Source organism: Artemia sp. Qi Xiang Cuo, chromosome 4 (genome assembly GCF_049724085.1).
Source record: "Artemia sp. Qi Xiang Cuo chromosome 4, ASM4972408v1, whole genome shotgun sequence".
Taxonomy (NCBI): domain Eukaryota; kingdom Metazoa; phylum Arthropoda; class Branchiopoda; order Anostraca; family Artemiidae; genus Artemia; species Artemia sp. Qi Xiang Cuo.
In genome coordinates, this window is record NC_142797.1 from 39,067,421 (window position 1) to 39,082,485 (window position 15,065).

At 37.0% G+C, this 15,065-nt stretch overlaps 1 protein-coding gene across 1 annotated transcript in view; it reads right to left on the minus strand.

Moving 5' to 3' along the window:
• Got1 (Glutamate oxaloacetate transaminase 1) overlaps positions 1–11,911 on the minus strand; it is a 136,162-nt gene extending 124,251 nt beyond the window's left edge. Inside the window, exon 1 of the mRNA XM_089088298.1 lies at positions 11,754–11,911. Coding sequence (XP_088944424.1) covers positions 11,754–11,865 — 112 coding nt within the window. The 5' untranslated portion in view covers positions 11,866–11,911. The remainder of the gene's footprint in view (positions 1–11,753) is intronic.
• Between the last annotated feature and the right edge of the window lie 3,154 nt (positions 11,912–15,065).

The following is a 15,065-nucleotide window of genomic DNA, read 5'->3' on the forward strand; positions in this document are numbered from 1 at the left end:
AGGTGCTATGACTTGGTTTTGGGACAATAACTTATACTTATTAGTGCTGATTTTGCTCTATTTTGGACTTGATTTTAGGACTATTGGGTTGGATATATTGTTTTATCCTAGGTGATTGGATGGATGAGTAAGGTCTAGACGTTGTTCAAGTGCTAATTTATCTCAGTTACTAAATTAGGAAGACAGTTTTTTTCTTTTTTACCAAGTAACCTGTAATACATTATACAAAACCACATAAATGCCAGAATAGAAGAAGAGAAGGAAGAGACAAACAGAATATGCACAAATCACCACTGACTTTAAATTTCATAGCAACTAGTACAACATAAGCTTTCTCAATCTTATTTTAAAAGAAAATCTTCCATAAAAATTGGGTTCTATATAAACTTTCTTCATGGACATGCCATGGTAAGTAGCCTAATGTGATACTATTCAAAGCAATACAATCAGGAACAAATAGACAAACAAGCATGTGACTTTTGCTATGGTTATTCTTTAGCTGAATGAACTCATACTTTAAAAATTATGTACAAAAATTAAATTATAATTCAGTCTTCATTCAGCTAATGGTTAAATAACGTAAGCTTACTTTACTAACAAATCATCAACTCCTCTAAATACATAGGTTCCAATAATTTTCTGTTGAAGTTGAACAATACTACATTTCAAAACAGCATGAACAAATAACTTTGCAAGAAGATGATATACATGATTGCAGCTTACCCCTCTCTTAAAAACAAAACTGATTTTCCAACTGGTATAGGGCTAAACAAAAGCAAATTGTCCCCAAATGGAATCAAAAGAGGTCATAAAAGAAGGAACTGTAAGTAAATTGAAACTCCATGACAAGAGGTAAAGAGTGAAGCTTCAAATTAGTTAGAATGGAGGAGTGCACAGCTGTGTTGGCCTTCGGCAGCTTGGTGTTGTAGTGAGTTGTTAGTGTCTAGACTAGTAGTGATAGCAGTAGTAGCTCTGACACTATTTTGAACTAAATAACTCTGACACTATTTTGCACTAAAATTGGTTTGATAAAAAATGACAACAGCCACTTAGGCCAAGTCACAACATAGGTTGCAATTGTCCCAAATTAGTGAACCAACTCAGAAAAGGGGAATTAATTTCAAGGGGTTTCACAAACATACCATCAATATCATGGACATCCTTTTCACCTAGGTTAGAAATACAAGGGACCACCATAGAATGATTGATGACAAAATTAAGCTAACTAGCATACTCAAGTTAATGTGCATGAAGTTCCTTCTCATAATTACATTTCAAGAGCAGTATTCTAGACTAGCATTCACTTTTGCTCCCAGGTCCACCCCCTTCACTCTCTCCCTAATACCCAGAAAATGTCCTAGGTTATACATAAAATAAATTTGTTTGAATTTTTAATGACATTATAAAATTACTTTTGATGAGAAATCAGAACAAAAAGGTAACATCCTATAGTCACTGCACTTGAGAAGGAAATACTATGATAAAAAAGAGCAGTATATTTTTAATCTGTGATTGAAGCTCTTTATAAACATAATAGTTACAAATTTAACAATGCACCCTATTCATCCCTAGATTAGAGCCCTAGGTTATACAAAAACATAGAGAAGATACTAAAACAATTAAATCCTTGCTTATAATATTCAATAAAAAAAACAAGTTTCTTTTAACTGAAAGTAAGGAGCAACATTAAAACTTAAAATGAATAGAAATTATTCTGTATATGAAAGGGGCTGTCCCCTCCTCAACGTCTCGCTCTTTACGCTAAAGTTTTTATTGTTTAAAAAAAAACAGATTTGTGAGAAAGAGTCAGACCTTAGCGTAAAGAGCAAGAGGTTGAGGAGGGGACAGCCCCTTTCATATACGGAATAATTTCTGTTCGTTTTAAGTTCTAATGTCACTCTTTACTTTCAGTTAAAAAGTTTTTGAATTAATGCAGGTTTTGATTTTGGCTCACCATGGATCAATAACTAAAACAAAATTTGCATATTAATTTTACTTTTATTTGGTTAAATTGCTTTCTCTTAAGTTGTCTAATTCTATTTGCGAACGTTTTATTAGAAATAAATATACGTAACTTACGAATTAACATACGTAACGAACTTCTATATTCATATATTTTTAATACATATATTAACGAGTTCGCCCCAATTCTTTAAAAATGACCCCTTAATCACAAAGGCTGTTAATTAGAATAAATGGCTCTTATGAAAGTACTAAACAAATATTTGGCTTAAAGAGCAAGGTATTGACTAGGGGGCAAACTCAATCATATACGTAATAATTTCTGTTCGTTTTGAGTTTTGATGTTGTTCCTTACTTTCATTTGAAAAAGTTTTTTTTTATTTAATTTCTGATTGTTTTTTAAATAATGCTGGGACATCCAGTGCCCCCTTCATAGCAATGTCCCTTCCTCCATGGAAAGATTCCACCACATAGCCCCCGACTAACCCCCCCCCCACTACCAGAAAAAATCCCCCTGAAAATGTCTGTATATTCCCCAATAACCAATGCTAATGTAAACATTGGGTAAAGTTCAGAACTTTCAGCCCTCCCCCTGGGGACTTTGGGGGATTATGTTATCCTAAAACACATAGTTATTATATTTTCGACCATGCTGAACAAAATGGCTATCTCAAATTTTTTATTGGGTGACTTTGGGAAAAAATGAGCATGGGAGGGGGCCTAGTTGCCCTCCATTTTTTAGTCACTTAAAATGGGCATTGAAACTTTTAATTTCCGTTCGAATGAGCCCTTCCACAATATTCTAGGACTACTGGGTTAATACAGTCACCCCTGGAAAAAAAAAAATAATATAAACACGCATCCATGATCTTTCTTCTGGCAAAAAATGCAAAATTCCACATTTTTGCAGATAGGAGCTTGAACCTCTACAGTAGGGTTCTCTGTTACGCTGAATCTGACGATGTGATTTTCATTAAGGTTCTATAGCTTTTAGGGGGTGTTTCCCCCTTTTTTCAAAAATCAGGCACATTTTCTCAGGTGCATAACTCTTGATGGGTAGGACTAAACTTGATAAAATTTATGTATTGGAAATCAGCATTAAAATCTGATTCTTCTGATGTATCTATTGGCATCAACATTCCGTTTGTTAGAGTTTCGGTTACTATTGAGCCAGGTTGCTCCTTACTTACAGTTCGTTACCATGAACTGCTTGATGCAGCACTTGTCTATTAATTAAATTATCAGTTTCCTTCTATTGTTATCATACTTTAATATCATTTTTAGATATTATTTTTATCAACTGCTCTCACTGGCGGATCCAGGTGCAGAAGGGGGGTAAGATTATTTCTGGCACCCTCTTTCCCAGTTTTTCTTCTTTATTTTACTCATTTTTTAGAATGAATTTGTCAATTTGGTCAATTATTGGCACCTTTGTCACATTCCCCCCTCCTCCAAGGTTATGCTCATTGGCACCCTTGTCACATTGCGCCCCCTTCCAAGATTTTGCTCTAGATCCACCCCTAACTGCTCTTAATTCTTTTTCAATTACATCCTGATGCTTTGGACAGGTCAAGGATAGGCCAACTGTTACTAATTAAAAAAAGAAAATTACAATGCATCACAAGATGAAAAAAGAAGAGAAATATACTATTTAGGGCTATAACTGAGACAACAGGGAGGCATATTAGGAGTGAATTGTCAGAGTAACAAATATTATTTGTGGTATCAATGCACAATTTGAGCAATTGAGAGGGGAACACTAAGAAATTATGGAAATAACTTTTTAAAATCCTAAAATATTTATATTATTCCTAAAAGGACTCAATTTTACTTTACCCTACCCCCCCCCCCCTATTGTGCAAATATACAGCCCAAATTATATATTTCCCATACATTTTTCCTTTTCTGGATTATGTTACTCTTTTGTTCAAAAGTTGTTTTCAGACCTATATAATGTTTACTCCTCAATAGCCCCAAGTGTGCATTCATACCTCATTTTTGGAAAGAGTATCGGAGAATGAAATAGCACAACTCTTTTGTTAGTATTCTTTTAAAATATTTAATATTTTCCCTTCAGAAATGGTCAACCACTACATGTTAACATTTTTTTTTGTTTTTTTTTAATTAGCCTAGCCTGTTTAATCCAGAAGAGGTCATGCACAAGACAGGGTAAATTTCCCAATTAACTCATTAATGACATAGCAAAGAAATAAACATACTTTTAGGATCAAAATTTTGTACTGAATCAAAATATAACATTCATTTTCATTCAGAGACGGACTGGGCCGAGGGGCAAGGGGACAATTGCCCCCTGGGCCAGTTGGTTTTGGGTCAGTTCAGGCCAGTCATTTATCTTTTTTTTCAATGTACAAAAGTGCAGTTGACATTATGTTCAAAAAAATTTCTGCTTGAGAATTTTTCGCCTGTGTACAGATTAGAAAATAGGGCCTACATACAGATTTAGCATAGATAGCCAGCATCCTGCCCTAGGAAGGGACGGATGCTGCTGTCGTACAGGTTTGTTTGTGGGCTGAAATCTGATAAATATAAACTGGAGGTATAGTCACTTGACCCAGGGATTGGATTTTTGTGTGCCGTTCCCGATTCTGTTACAAGCCAGTAGGAGTAGGAGAGCCAATACATACTGGAGCGTTTAAAATGACAAATATGTCTTGTTTTTTTAAGTAAAAGGATTTTAGCTTAGAAGAAGTGTAACATTTTGGCTATCATGTTCATCTGTTTAAAACTTGTGAGAACATGGACAAAATGGAAAAGACCCAAACAGAACGTTATCATTTATATGGAGGACTAAGTTCAAGTAAAACTTATTGCCCCTTTTTAAACTTTTGGGCTAGGATTCAAAGCTTATTTTTCTAAGTTGGTCTTAGATCTGAAGTATTTTTTGCCTGACTGTCACTGTTCTTGATATAAAAAGCCTGTCAGTCTACTGAGGCTTCGGCCATTATACCATTTCTAATGGCACAATTATTGATCAAATTAGGTGCTTAGGCAACAACAGCTTGGACAGAGTCCCACCCCTTCAAGGTCTAAGGTCCAAAGCTCAATTATCAGATCAGATTATTTCACAGTCCTTGGATTGTGGAAAAATCCTATCCAATCATTCAAACCTTGACAAAACCTGGTTTTTATTGGCAGATGGTTGAATAGTGTACTTGAACCAAGATTCAGCATCCTTGCTTCAATACCTGCAACATTATACAGAAGTCTTTATTAGCTGCTATTAAGGCTCAATCTGTGCTCACCAGCTTATACTTCAGTTTTTCTGGCCCTTTGTTTTCTCAAGTCAGCTGTGAAAAATCCTTCAGCAAACTGAAGATCATTAAGACAATATTGACAACTACTATATTGGATGATCTCTTGAAAATATTCATACTGATGTCAATCTATGAGAAGCTGCTTGATTGAGTGCAGTTTGAAGAGATTTTATAAGATACGAAAAGAGATTCAAAGACTTTAACATCACTTTTGTCAGTGCAGTAGCTTTTTCCTCCTTTGGTCCAGCTATTTTGTTTTGTATCTGATCAAAATATATATTTTGAATTGAATTTCAAATCCCAGTAAAACTGAATTTTTCTAATCCCAGTTTCATAATTCATCCATCAAAATCCCAGTTTCATAACCTCGCCTGTGTATGCAGCCTGTCCCAAGCCAGGATCAAGAGGGAGGGTTGGGCTGTGGGCTTGCGACCCACACCAGGGACCTCAAGGGCCTGTCCTCGGGGGAAATCCTAACTGCAACCAAAACATCAAGTTTGAGCCTCGGATTTTCGAACCCCCTTTTGATGACGACCTCTGTATGCCCACGGACAAGATTTATGAATGCGAAACAACACCTCAAATTTGGTTTCTGGAACGTCCGCACAATGTCTCAAGACTCCAATACTGAACAAGTGCTAAGAGCACTGGAAGATTACCACCTCAACCTTCTGGCTCTGTCAGAAGTTCGATGGCTAGGATCTAGATCAAATAAACTGGATGGAGATGTGACCATTATATACAGTGGATTGAAGCGAAAGCGTGAATACGGAGTAGCCCTAATGATGACAAAACAGACTTCTCAAGCTCTACTACAGTGGACACCGGTGTCACCTAGAATTGTGAAAGCCCGTTTCATCGGCGCGCATGTAAAACTGTCAGTAATAGTATGCTACGTACCCACCAAGGATGCCACCGACGAAGCAAAAGGCTAATTTTACAGAGCTCTCAACTCCATAGCAAACGACATACCATGGCATGACATAGCATGTTTTTTAGGAGACTTGAACGCGAAAATAGGAAACGACCGATCATTTTCCCCAGATGTTCTCGGCGAGCATGGCCTGGGCCAGCAAAACAAAAACGGAGAACTACTTATCAACTTTGCGCTCCTTAACAACCAAGTAATTGGAGGTACCCTATTTTCTCATCAGGATGTACACAAATATTCTTGGATATCTCCTGATGGTCATACCCGAAATCAGATTGACTATTGTCTTTGGAGCAGGAAGTGGAGATCAAGCCTACTTGATATAAGGGGATATAGAGGAGCTGACGTTGGCTCAGATCATAATCTGATGGCAGCAAAAATCCGCCTCAAATTGAAAAGAAATAGAAACGCAAATAAGGCTCCCTTAAACCCAGTCTTTGACTTGGAGAAACTGAGGTTGAGGGAATTCAACCAAGCCTTTAAACTAGAGATGCGTAATAGATTTGAAGCCTTGTCTTTACTAAATGATGCTGATAGCAATCAATACTGGGAAAGCATAAAGTTGTGCTTTCACAATGCCGTGAAAGCCACCATTGGGTACCACAAGAGCCCAAAAGACCAGTGGCTATCTGACCAAACATGGGAACTCATTGAGACAAGGAAAAAAGTAAAAGCATCACTTATCCAAAGACAAACACCCAACCAACAGATCCTCAGAAATGATGAATACAGAGCCGTGGATAAAGAGGTAAAGAAGAGTGCAAGAAAAGACCAGAGAAACCTGCTGGAGTGAAAAGCAGCGCAGGCAGAAGAGGCAGCAGAGAGAGGTGATTCAAGAGCCGTCAATAAAATCACTAATCAGATTATTGGAAAGAAATCCTCTATTCAACGTTGACCAGTAAAAGACCCCTCGGGCATCCTGATAACACAGCATTCTGACGTAAACAAACTTTGGGTCAGCCACTTTGAGAAGCTGCTCAATAGACCCCCACCAGACGATCCCCCGGAGATCCCAGCAACAACGCTGTTTTCCTTAGATATCAGCACGGATCCGCCGTTATCCACTGAAATTATAGCAGCAGCAAAGAAGCTGAAAAATGGGAAGTCGCCTGGCAAAGACAGGATATCCGTGGAAATCATCAAAGCGACGGTTATGACCTGCATCAAGTTCTGGACAGCGTTGTTTGCAGTAATCTGGACAACCGCCAAAATACCTTTGGATTGGAAATGCATCACGCTTGTGAGGATCTTTAAGAAAGGCAATACGTCCTTCCCAGGCAACTGGCGAGGAATCTGCATGCTTCCCATACCTAGCAAATTGCTGACGCACATTTTACTGCAGAGAATCAGCTCGCAGCTCAACAGACACCTTTGCGATGAGTAACATGGATTCAGACCAAACCATTCATGTGCAGACTTGATATTCACCCTACGGCTACTGACGGAAGAAAGCAGAGAATGGCGCTCCAAAATCTATACGATATTCATCGATTTTGAGAAGGCATTTGACTCAGTAGACTGCCAAAGTCTGTGGAAGATCCTACCGCATTACGGAATCCCTGAAAAGATGGTTTCACTAATTGTTGCGTTTTATGAAGATAGCAAGTGCTGTGTAAAGACACCAGATGGCCAAACCCGTTTCTTCCGCATTATGTCAGGAGTTAAGCAAGGTTGCGTCTTGTCACCGCTACTTTTCGTAATTGTTATTGATTACATACTGCAAAGTTCAAGCAGAGACGGAATCCAGCTGAATCCAGAAACATGCCTCAGTGATGTAGACTTTGCTGATAACATCACCATCCTAGAATCATGCAAGCAAAGACTTCAAGAACTCCTTGACAAAGTGAGGGAGAGAGGTGGCCATGTCGGCCTGAAAATAAATAATGAGAAAACAAAATGCATGGCTACCACAGATTCACCCTTGAGCATCACTTGCGGAGACCAACACATAGAGCAAGTTGTCCATTTCAAATACTTGGGAAGCATAATAGAAAGCACTGGATTGACCAAAAAAGAAGTGCTCACAAGAATCAGCCAAGCCAATGGGGCCTTCAATAGATTACGGAAAGTATGGCGGTCCCAAAGCTTCTCTATGTGGCTAAAGCTACAACTCTTCAATAGCAATGTTATGCCAGTGGTGCTTTACGCTGCCAAAACCTGGCACCTGAACCAGGAACAAGAGCAAAGAATACTTGCTTTTGAAAACACATGTCTCAGAAGAATTCTCAACATCCGTTGGCAGCAGAGAATAACAAACCAACCCATCCGTGACAAGACTGGCCAGCCTCTTGTGACACATATCATAAGAGTCCACCGATGGAGATACCTTGGCCATGTACTAAGTATGGACAATCTCCGACTACCAAATGCAGCAATCCATTGGCATCCATCGGGTCCACGCCGCAGGGGCAGACCCAGAAACACCCTGTGTCGAATGTACCAGACAGATCTCCATAACCTGCACACATCAATCCAACCTCAGTGGGAGGACATACTTGCAGCAGCAAACCGGAGGGAAGATTGGCGGCTCCTTCTTGATGCCCTGGGTGCCTCTGGAGGCACTGGTGGAACTAAGGTCTAAGACACAAAGGATACATACCACTTGATGCCTTTCTTTATGCTCTTTCCAAATATTTTGATCATTTTTGTCAGAAATTAATTTTACCCCCACCCCTATATATACCAATTCAGAGTGTATATTCACATTTTAGGGGGGGGGTGGTGGTTAATTTTATTTCTGATGTAAATGAGATGTAAGTTTAAACTTCACTGTCTCCCCCCCCCCCTAATGTTCAAATATATACCCTGAATTGGTATATAGGGGCAAGGGTAAAATTCATTTCTGACAAAAAGATTATTATATTTGGAGAGCAAAAAAAAAGGCACTGAGTGGTGTGTTTAATTTATTATTAAGTCAATAATATGAACTGTAAAAAATTTACCAAATTATGTTGGTAAATTTTTTGTTATTCATATTATTGACTTACAAATAAAGTAAACTTACCACTCAATGCCATTTTTTATGCTCTTTCCTAATATAATAATGATTTTTGTCAGAAATGAATTTTCTGACTTGAAAACAAGTTATCTGAAGCCAACTCACTGCTGAGTAACCTTACAGAGATCAAAGCAATCCTAACTACTCACTTGTTTCATGCTGTATTTGAGATCATTGGCCCAGACAAAAGGATTGGACTTTTTGACAGCCTGGAACATGGTTGATAAAGCATGAAAGGATCTAGAGAGAATTTCCTTCAAAAGTGTCAAAGAAAATGCCTCCAAGTTTGTGTGAAAGATCCAGGGCCTCCTAGAGACCACTTCATTGGACCTTGAAATAAGCTCAGAGCTACCAGCTTGTTACATTGCCAAGAAAAAGTGCATGCTGGGAGAAATGGCAAAAGATTTTCAACCTAAGGATCAGGGATTTTGAGTCAAAGTGTTCAGGTTAGTAATTGACCAAATAACAACAATCCTGAAAGAAAGATTTTCAGACAAAAAACACCTCGTTTCCTAGGTATATTTGTTGCAGCCCATCATATTCAGCCTTGTGTGTCAAGGGGAAATGCCAAAGTTGGCCCTTCAAAATGTTGCAGAGATGGCAAAGGTTTCTCATGACAAGTCAGGGTCAGAAACAAAAAGCTTTGTCTCGGTGTACAACAAAATTATTAGCATGGGTGATAAAAATAGCCAGGATAGGTCTGGTGCAGAATTGGAGGATGGACTTGAACTTGGTGCTGAATGTGGAAGGGGTGATGGGCAAGATTCAAGTTCCTGCATTTTGTGCAACAACTACATAATTTGCACATATTAGCTGCTATTAAGGCTCAATCTGTGCTCACCTGCTTATACTTCAGTTTTTCTGGCCCAAAAATTTCTGCTGAAATTTTGTTTTCTCAAGTCAGCTGTGAAAAATCTTTCAGCACACTGAAGATCATTAAGACAATATTAACAACTACTATATTGGATGATCTCTTGAAAATATTCATACTGGTGTCAAGCTATGAGAAGCTGCTTGATTGAGTGCAGTTTGAAGAGATTTTATAAGATACGAAAAGAGATTCAAAGACTTTAACATCACTTTTGTCAGTGCAGTAGCTTTTTTCTCCTTTGGTCCAGCTATTTTGTTTTGTATATGATAAAAATAGGGTAAGACACCCAGTAGTCGGACACTTTAATCACTTTGAAAACTTTTTGACATTTAAACTACTCTAATTACTGTATTATACCACCTAGAAACTTAATTTTTGTATCAAAAAATTTCTGAAGAATTTCTGAACAAGTAGGTTACTAATTCAAATAGTTTCACTTGTACAGCCCCTCCTATTTTTGAATTTACTAACAAGTGACAATTCTGCCTAAACTCGGACATACAAACGGCTCATTGTAAATTGGTTATTAAAATAGTATAAAAGATTCTGTCCGAGAATAGGCAGGTGGCCGACTACTGGGTGTCTTACCCTATATATTTTGAATTGAATTTCAAATCCCAGTAAAACTGAATTTTTCTAATCCCAGTTTCATAATTCAGCCATCAAAGGGTTAAATTATTGGTAAATTTTTTGCAGTTCATATTATTGACTTAGAGACAAAGGAAACATACCACTTGATGCCTTTTTTTAATGCTCTTTCCAAATATTTTGATCATTTTTGTCAGAAATGAATTTTATCCCCACCCCTATATATACCAATTCAGAGTATATATTCACATTTTAGGGGGTGGTGGTGGTGGTAAATTGTATTTCTGATGTAAATGAGATGTAAGTTTAAACTTCACTGTCACCCCCCCCCCTAATGTGCAAATATATACCCTGAATTGGTATATAGGGGCAAGGGTAAAATTCATTTCTGACAAAAATAATTATTATATTTGGAGAGCAAAAAAAAAAGGCACTGAGTGGTGTGTTTAATTTATTATTAAGTCAATAATATGAACTGTAAAAAATTTACCAAATTATGTTGGTAAATTTTTTGTTATTCATATTATTGACTTACAAATAAAGTAAACTTACCACTCAATGCCATTTTTTATGCTCTTTCCTAATATAATAATGATTTTTGTCAGAAATGAATTTTACCACCACCCCCCACCCCTTTATTTACCAATTCAGGGTATATATTTGCACATTAGGGGGGTGGGGAAAGTTAAAACTTATGTCTCATTTACATCAGGAATAAAATTTACCCCCACCCCCCTAATGTGCAAATATGGTGTATGAATAATGAATGAATTGGTAGAGCATAAACAAAGGCATAGAGTGGTATGTTTAGACTTTATTTGTAAGTCAATAGGCTAATATGAATAACAAAAAAATTATCATTATGTTTATGTAATGACTATGTCATTAGTGAGCTAACCCAATCAGGAAATTTACCTAAGACTGTTACTCTCTTCACTTGACAACAGTCATCTATACTAGACAATATTTTAGGAAATAGTACAAATTACTAATGTATATAACATAATTAATTTTTAAAAGGATTCAATCACTTCTTTCCAGCACCAAAGGTGACAGTAAAGCAGAAGGCTAGGCCTATATTAACCTCAATGACTGTGGCATCATTGGACTAAAAGATAGCCTACTTACCACCAACACCCAGGTTTACTTTGCTAGCATATGAATCATCTGCACAGGATTTGTTCAAGGCAAAAACCTCGATAGGGGCAGCTAAGGCAACTGATGAAAATATTGTAGTCATTTCCAGTCTCACGATTCTCTAAATCGAAAAATTTGCCAAAACAAATGGAAATTGATATCAAGTTGTTCGGCAAGAGCGGGAACCTTTATCCCAGATTTGCCTCTTAATCATTCGGACATCTGTCTTGGCTTTTTCTAGAATTAGCTATGTTCTGATGCTTGCAAAATACTTGATTTAAATTTAAGTGAATTGAATCAAGTATTTTGCAAGCATCAAGACATAGCTAATTGTAGAAAAAGCCAAGACAGATAGTCTGTTGATTTTGAATTAAAATCAAGTATTTTGCAGGCATCAAGACTAATTGTACAAAAAGCCAGGACAGATAGTCCGAGTGATTGAGAAGCAAATTTGGATAAGCCCTTTTTAGTATTGTATAAAAATGATGTCATTTCTTTGTTGATAGATAAGTCTATTGTTGATAATAATTTGAACCTTTTGAAAACGGTTCACAACAGCCGTTGAAGTGCAAAAGATTAGGAAATATTTAAAAAGCATATGCATAGGAATAGGCTAAATCACGTTCTAGAAGCCAAAAAGAATATTCCAAGGGCTAACCATATCAGCCTAGGCTGACCATGCCTAATAAAAATACTTAAAACAAATATAGAAGTCTTATCTCCTTGTTTCATTTCGCCGGAAATACCCCCCCCCTCGGACTCGCCTATTAAAATCATGAATTAAAATGACCCAACCCTCGTTTTGTTTGTCAAATGAATGAAAAACTTTTGGTAACGATGCTTAGCTTCTCAGTGACTTGCAATTTATGGTTCTACAAAAATTTCAATTCAAAATAACTGATGCTGTTTTCAGCGGCTCAGTAAAAATACTTCAATGCTGCCGTTGCACCGTTGTGACACAGAAACTGAAAGCAAAAACTGAAGGAAATTTGACAGACCACGTAAAAACGGCCGTTTTTGCGTAAAATAGAATCAGTGGAAATCCAGGGTTAACCAAACTGCCGTCCAAACTTTTCTTTGTAATCCACGGCTTGGAAGATTAAACCAATGATCAAATATAAATTACCTTTGATTGGAGAAGGAAGAAGAAGTAAAGAAACTAAAAAGTACAATTAAATGAAAAAACAAACAGGCACAGGAAAACTATTATAAAAAGGAAGTAGATAACCCTCCTCAAATCCTAGCTCACGCAGGTCTTCGATAAACTTTAACACTTGAGCAGAAGAGCCCTCAAACAGCTGATTTCATGGAAGTGATGCCTTGACGACCTAAGCTCTCATTTTGTATTTATTATATAGTCGTCTCCCTCATTCCCGAAAAGAGATTTTCATTTTTAACTGAAGTATCATCCCAAAACTTACAAGAAGATTCAAATACAGATTCTAATTTAATGCATGAAATCTCAATATTAGAAATTATAGAAAAAAAACTTTTCTTGTTGAAGAGAACATTGGTGGCACCCTTTAAGGTTCCAATAGCTTTTGCTAGCGTATTTGCAAAAGGATTATCATTCCCCTTAATATTATTTACGATAATACATTAGAAAACCAGATATTTCCCCTAGAAAATGAAAATTTGAGTCATTGAGAGCAGTTTGCAAAATCTCTGCTGTAAGGCCAATTACTCTTACATCAATTTTCAGCCGAGTTTACGAGAGTTTTGCTGCTTTGTGGTTAAAAGAATATCTTTCGGAAGTAATTGATAAGAAGCATTTTGACAACATCTTGATGTGTTCAACTATTCACAATTTTCACTTAATTTCAGATTTCCTTTTTGTTAAAAATGAGCATGGATTAATTTTAAAAAAATTATCTGCTCAAAATATAGAGCAAATTTGACACACAAAACGAGCGACCGTTTTAAAGCTATTTAACAAATTACAGTTTTTTCTAAATTATTGAAGGGGCATTTCATAGTTCACTTAATTTCAGTTTAAAACATCAAGATGAGCCAAGGAAGTAAACATATTTAATTGCAAAAGATCTTTAAAAGACCTTCTATTTGTTTATCACAAGATTTCGCAGGACAAATTGGCCGAAAAAGATATTTCTGAATATCTTAGGAATATTAAAGAAGTTTTCTAGCAAACAGAGAACAAGTTGTAAAATATGAAATATTTTTTCTTCTTCTTTGCCGGTCGTCTGCGAATGTCGCACAAGGAAAAGTACTACTACTACTACTAACAACAACTCACCGTAGCATCAAGCTGCCTGAGGCCAACACAGTTACGCAAGCTCCTCCTCAATCCCAATTGTTTGTCAATTTGTTGTTTTTCAATAATTAGTGATAGTATTTGTATAAATATTCGATTTCTCCAGGGGCTACATTTAAGCCCTAGGGATTATTGATCAGTCCCTGGAGTTGTGTTTTATTTGTGTTTTATTTTATATTCAATAAAGTCAAAGTTTAAAGTTCAATCTATTCAAAGCCTCCCTTTTTACACCCGTCCATGAAGTTCCCATTTCCTTTAAATCTTTCTTTATGACGTCCTCCCATCCCAGACGAGGACGACCTGCTTTCTGTTTAGCCCTAAAGGGTTGGCCGAAAAGAACAGTCTTCGGCAATCTGTCATCCTTGAACCGCACAACGTGCCCTAGCCACCTCAATCTTTTTTTCATTATAGCCCTAGAGAGCGGTATTGAACCACATTTTTCGTATACCCTATTGTTTAAAATATGGTCAGTCAGTCGGGTACCCAGAACAATCCTTAAGCAATTTCTCTGGAAAACATCTTGCAAATCTTCATCCGCTTTTCGAAGCACCCTTGCTTCAGAGCCATATTTGACCACTGTCATCACTGAAGCTTCTAATATTTTAATCTTGGTTTGCAGACTTATCTTCCTCTTCTTCCAAACTTTTTTTAACTGTAAAAAAACACCCTGAGCCTTGGCTATTCTACTTTGGACATCTTCACTGCTCCCCCCATCTTTACTAATAATACTACTAAGGTAAGTGAAGCTGTTCACCTGATCGATCTTTTCATTACCCAATTTTAACTTTTTATTCTCACTTATTCCTAGCCTTAGTGACTTAGTCTTCTTAACATTAATTTTCAAACCTTTGGGTCCTTATGCTTTTTCTTCAGGATCAATGAAATAGCCGCCATGCTAGAAAAAAGATGGAAGCATGCGGATGATATTTCCCTAGATGAGGGGCTATCTGAAGAAGAAAAAAGGCACAACTTTCAATTACATTGAACGGGTTACTTTTGAAGCGGCAAAACTGAATATAGTGGTAAATAAA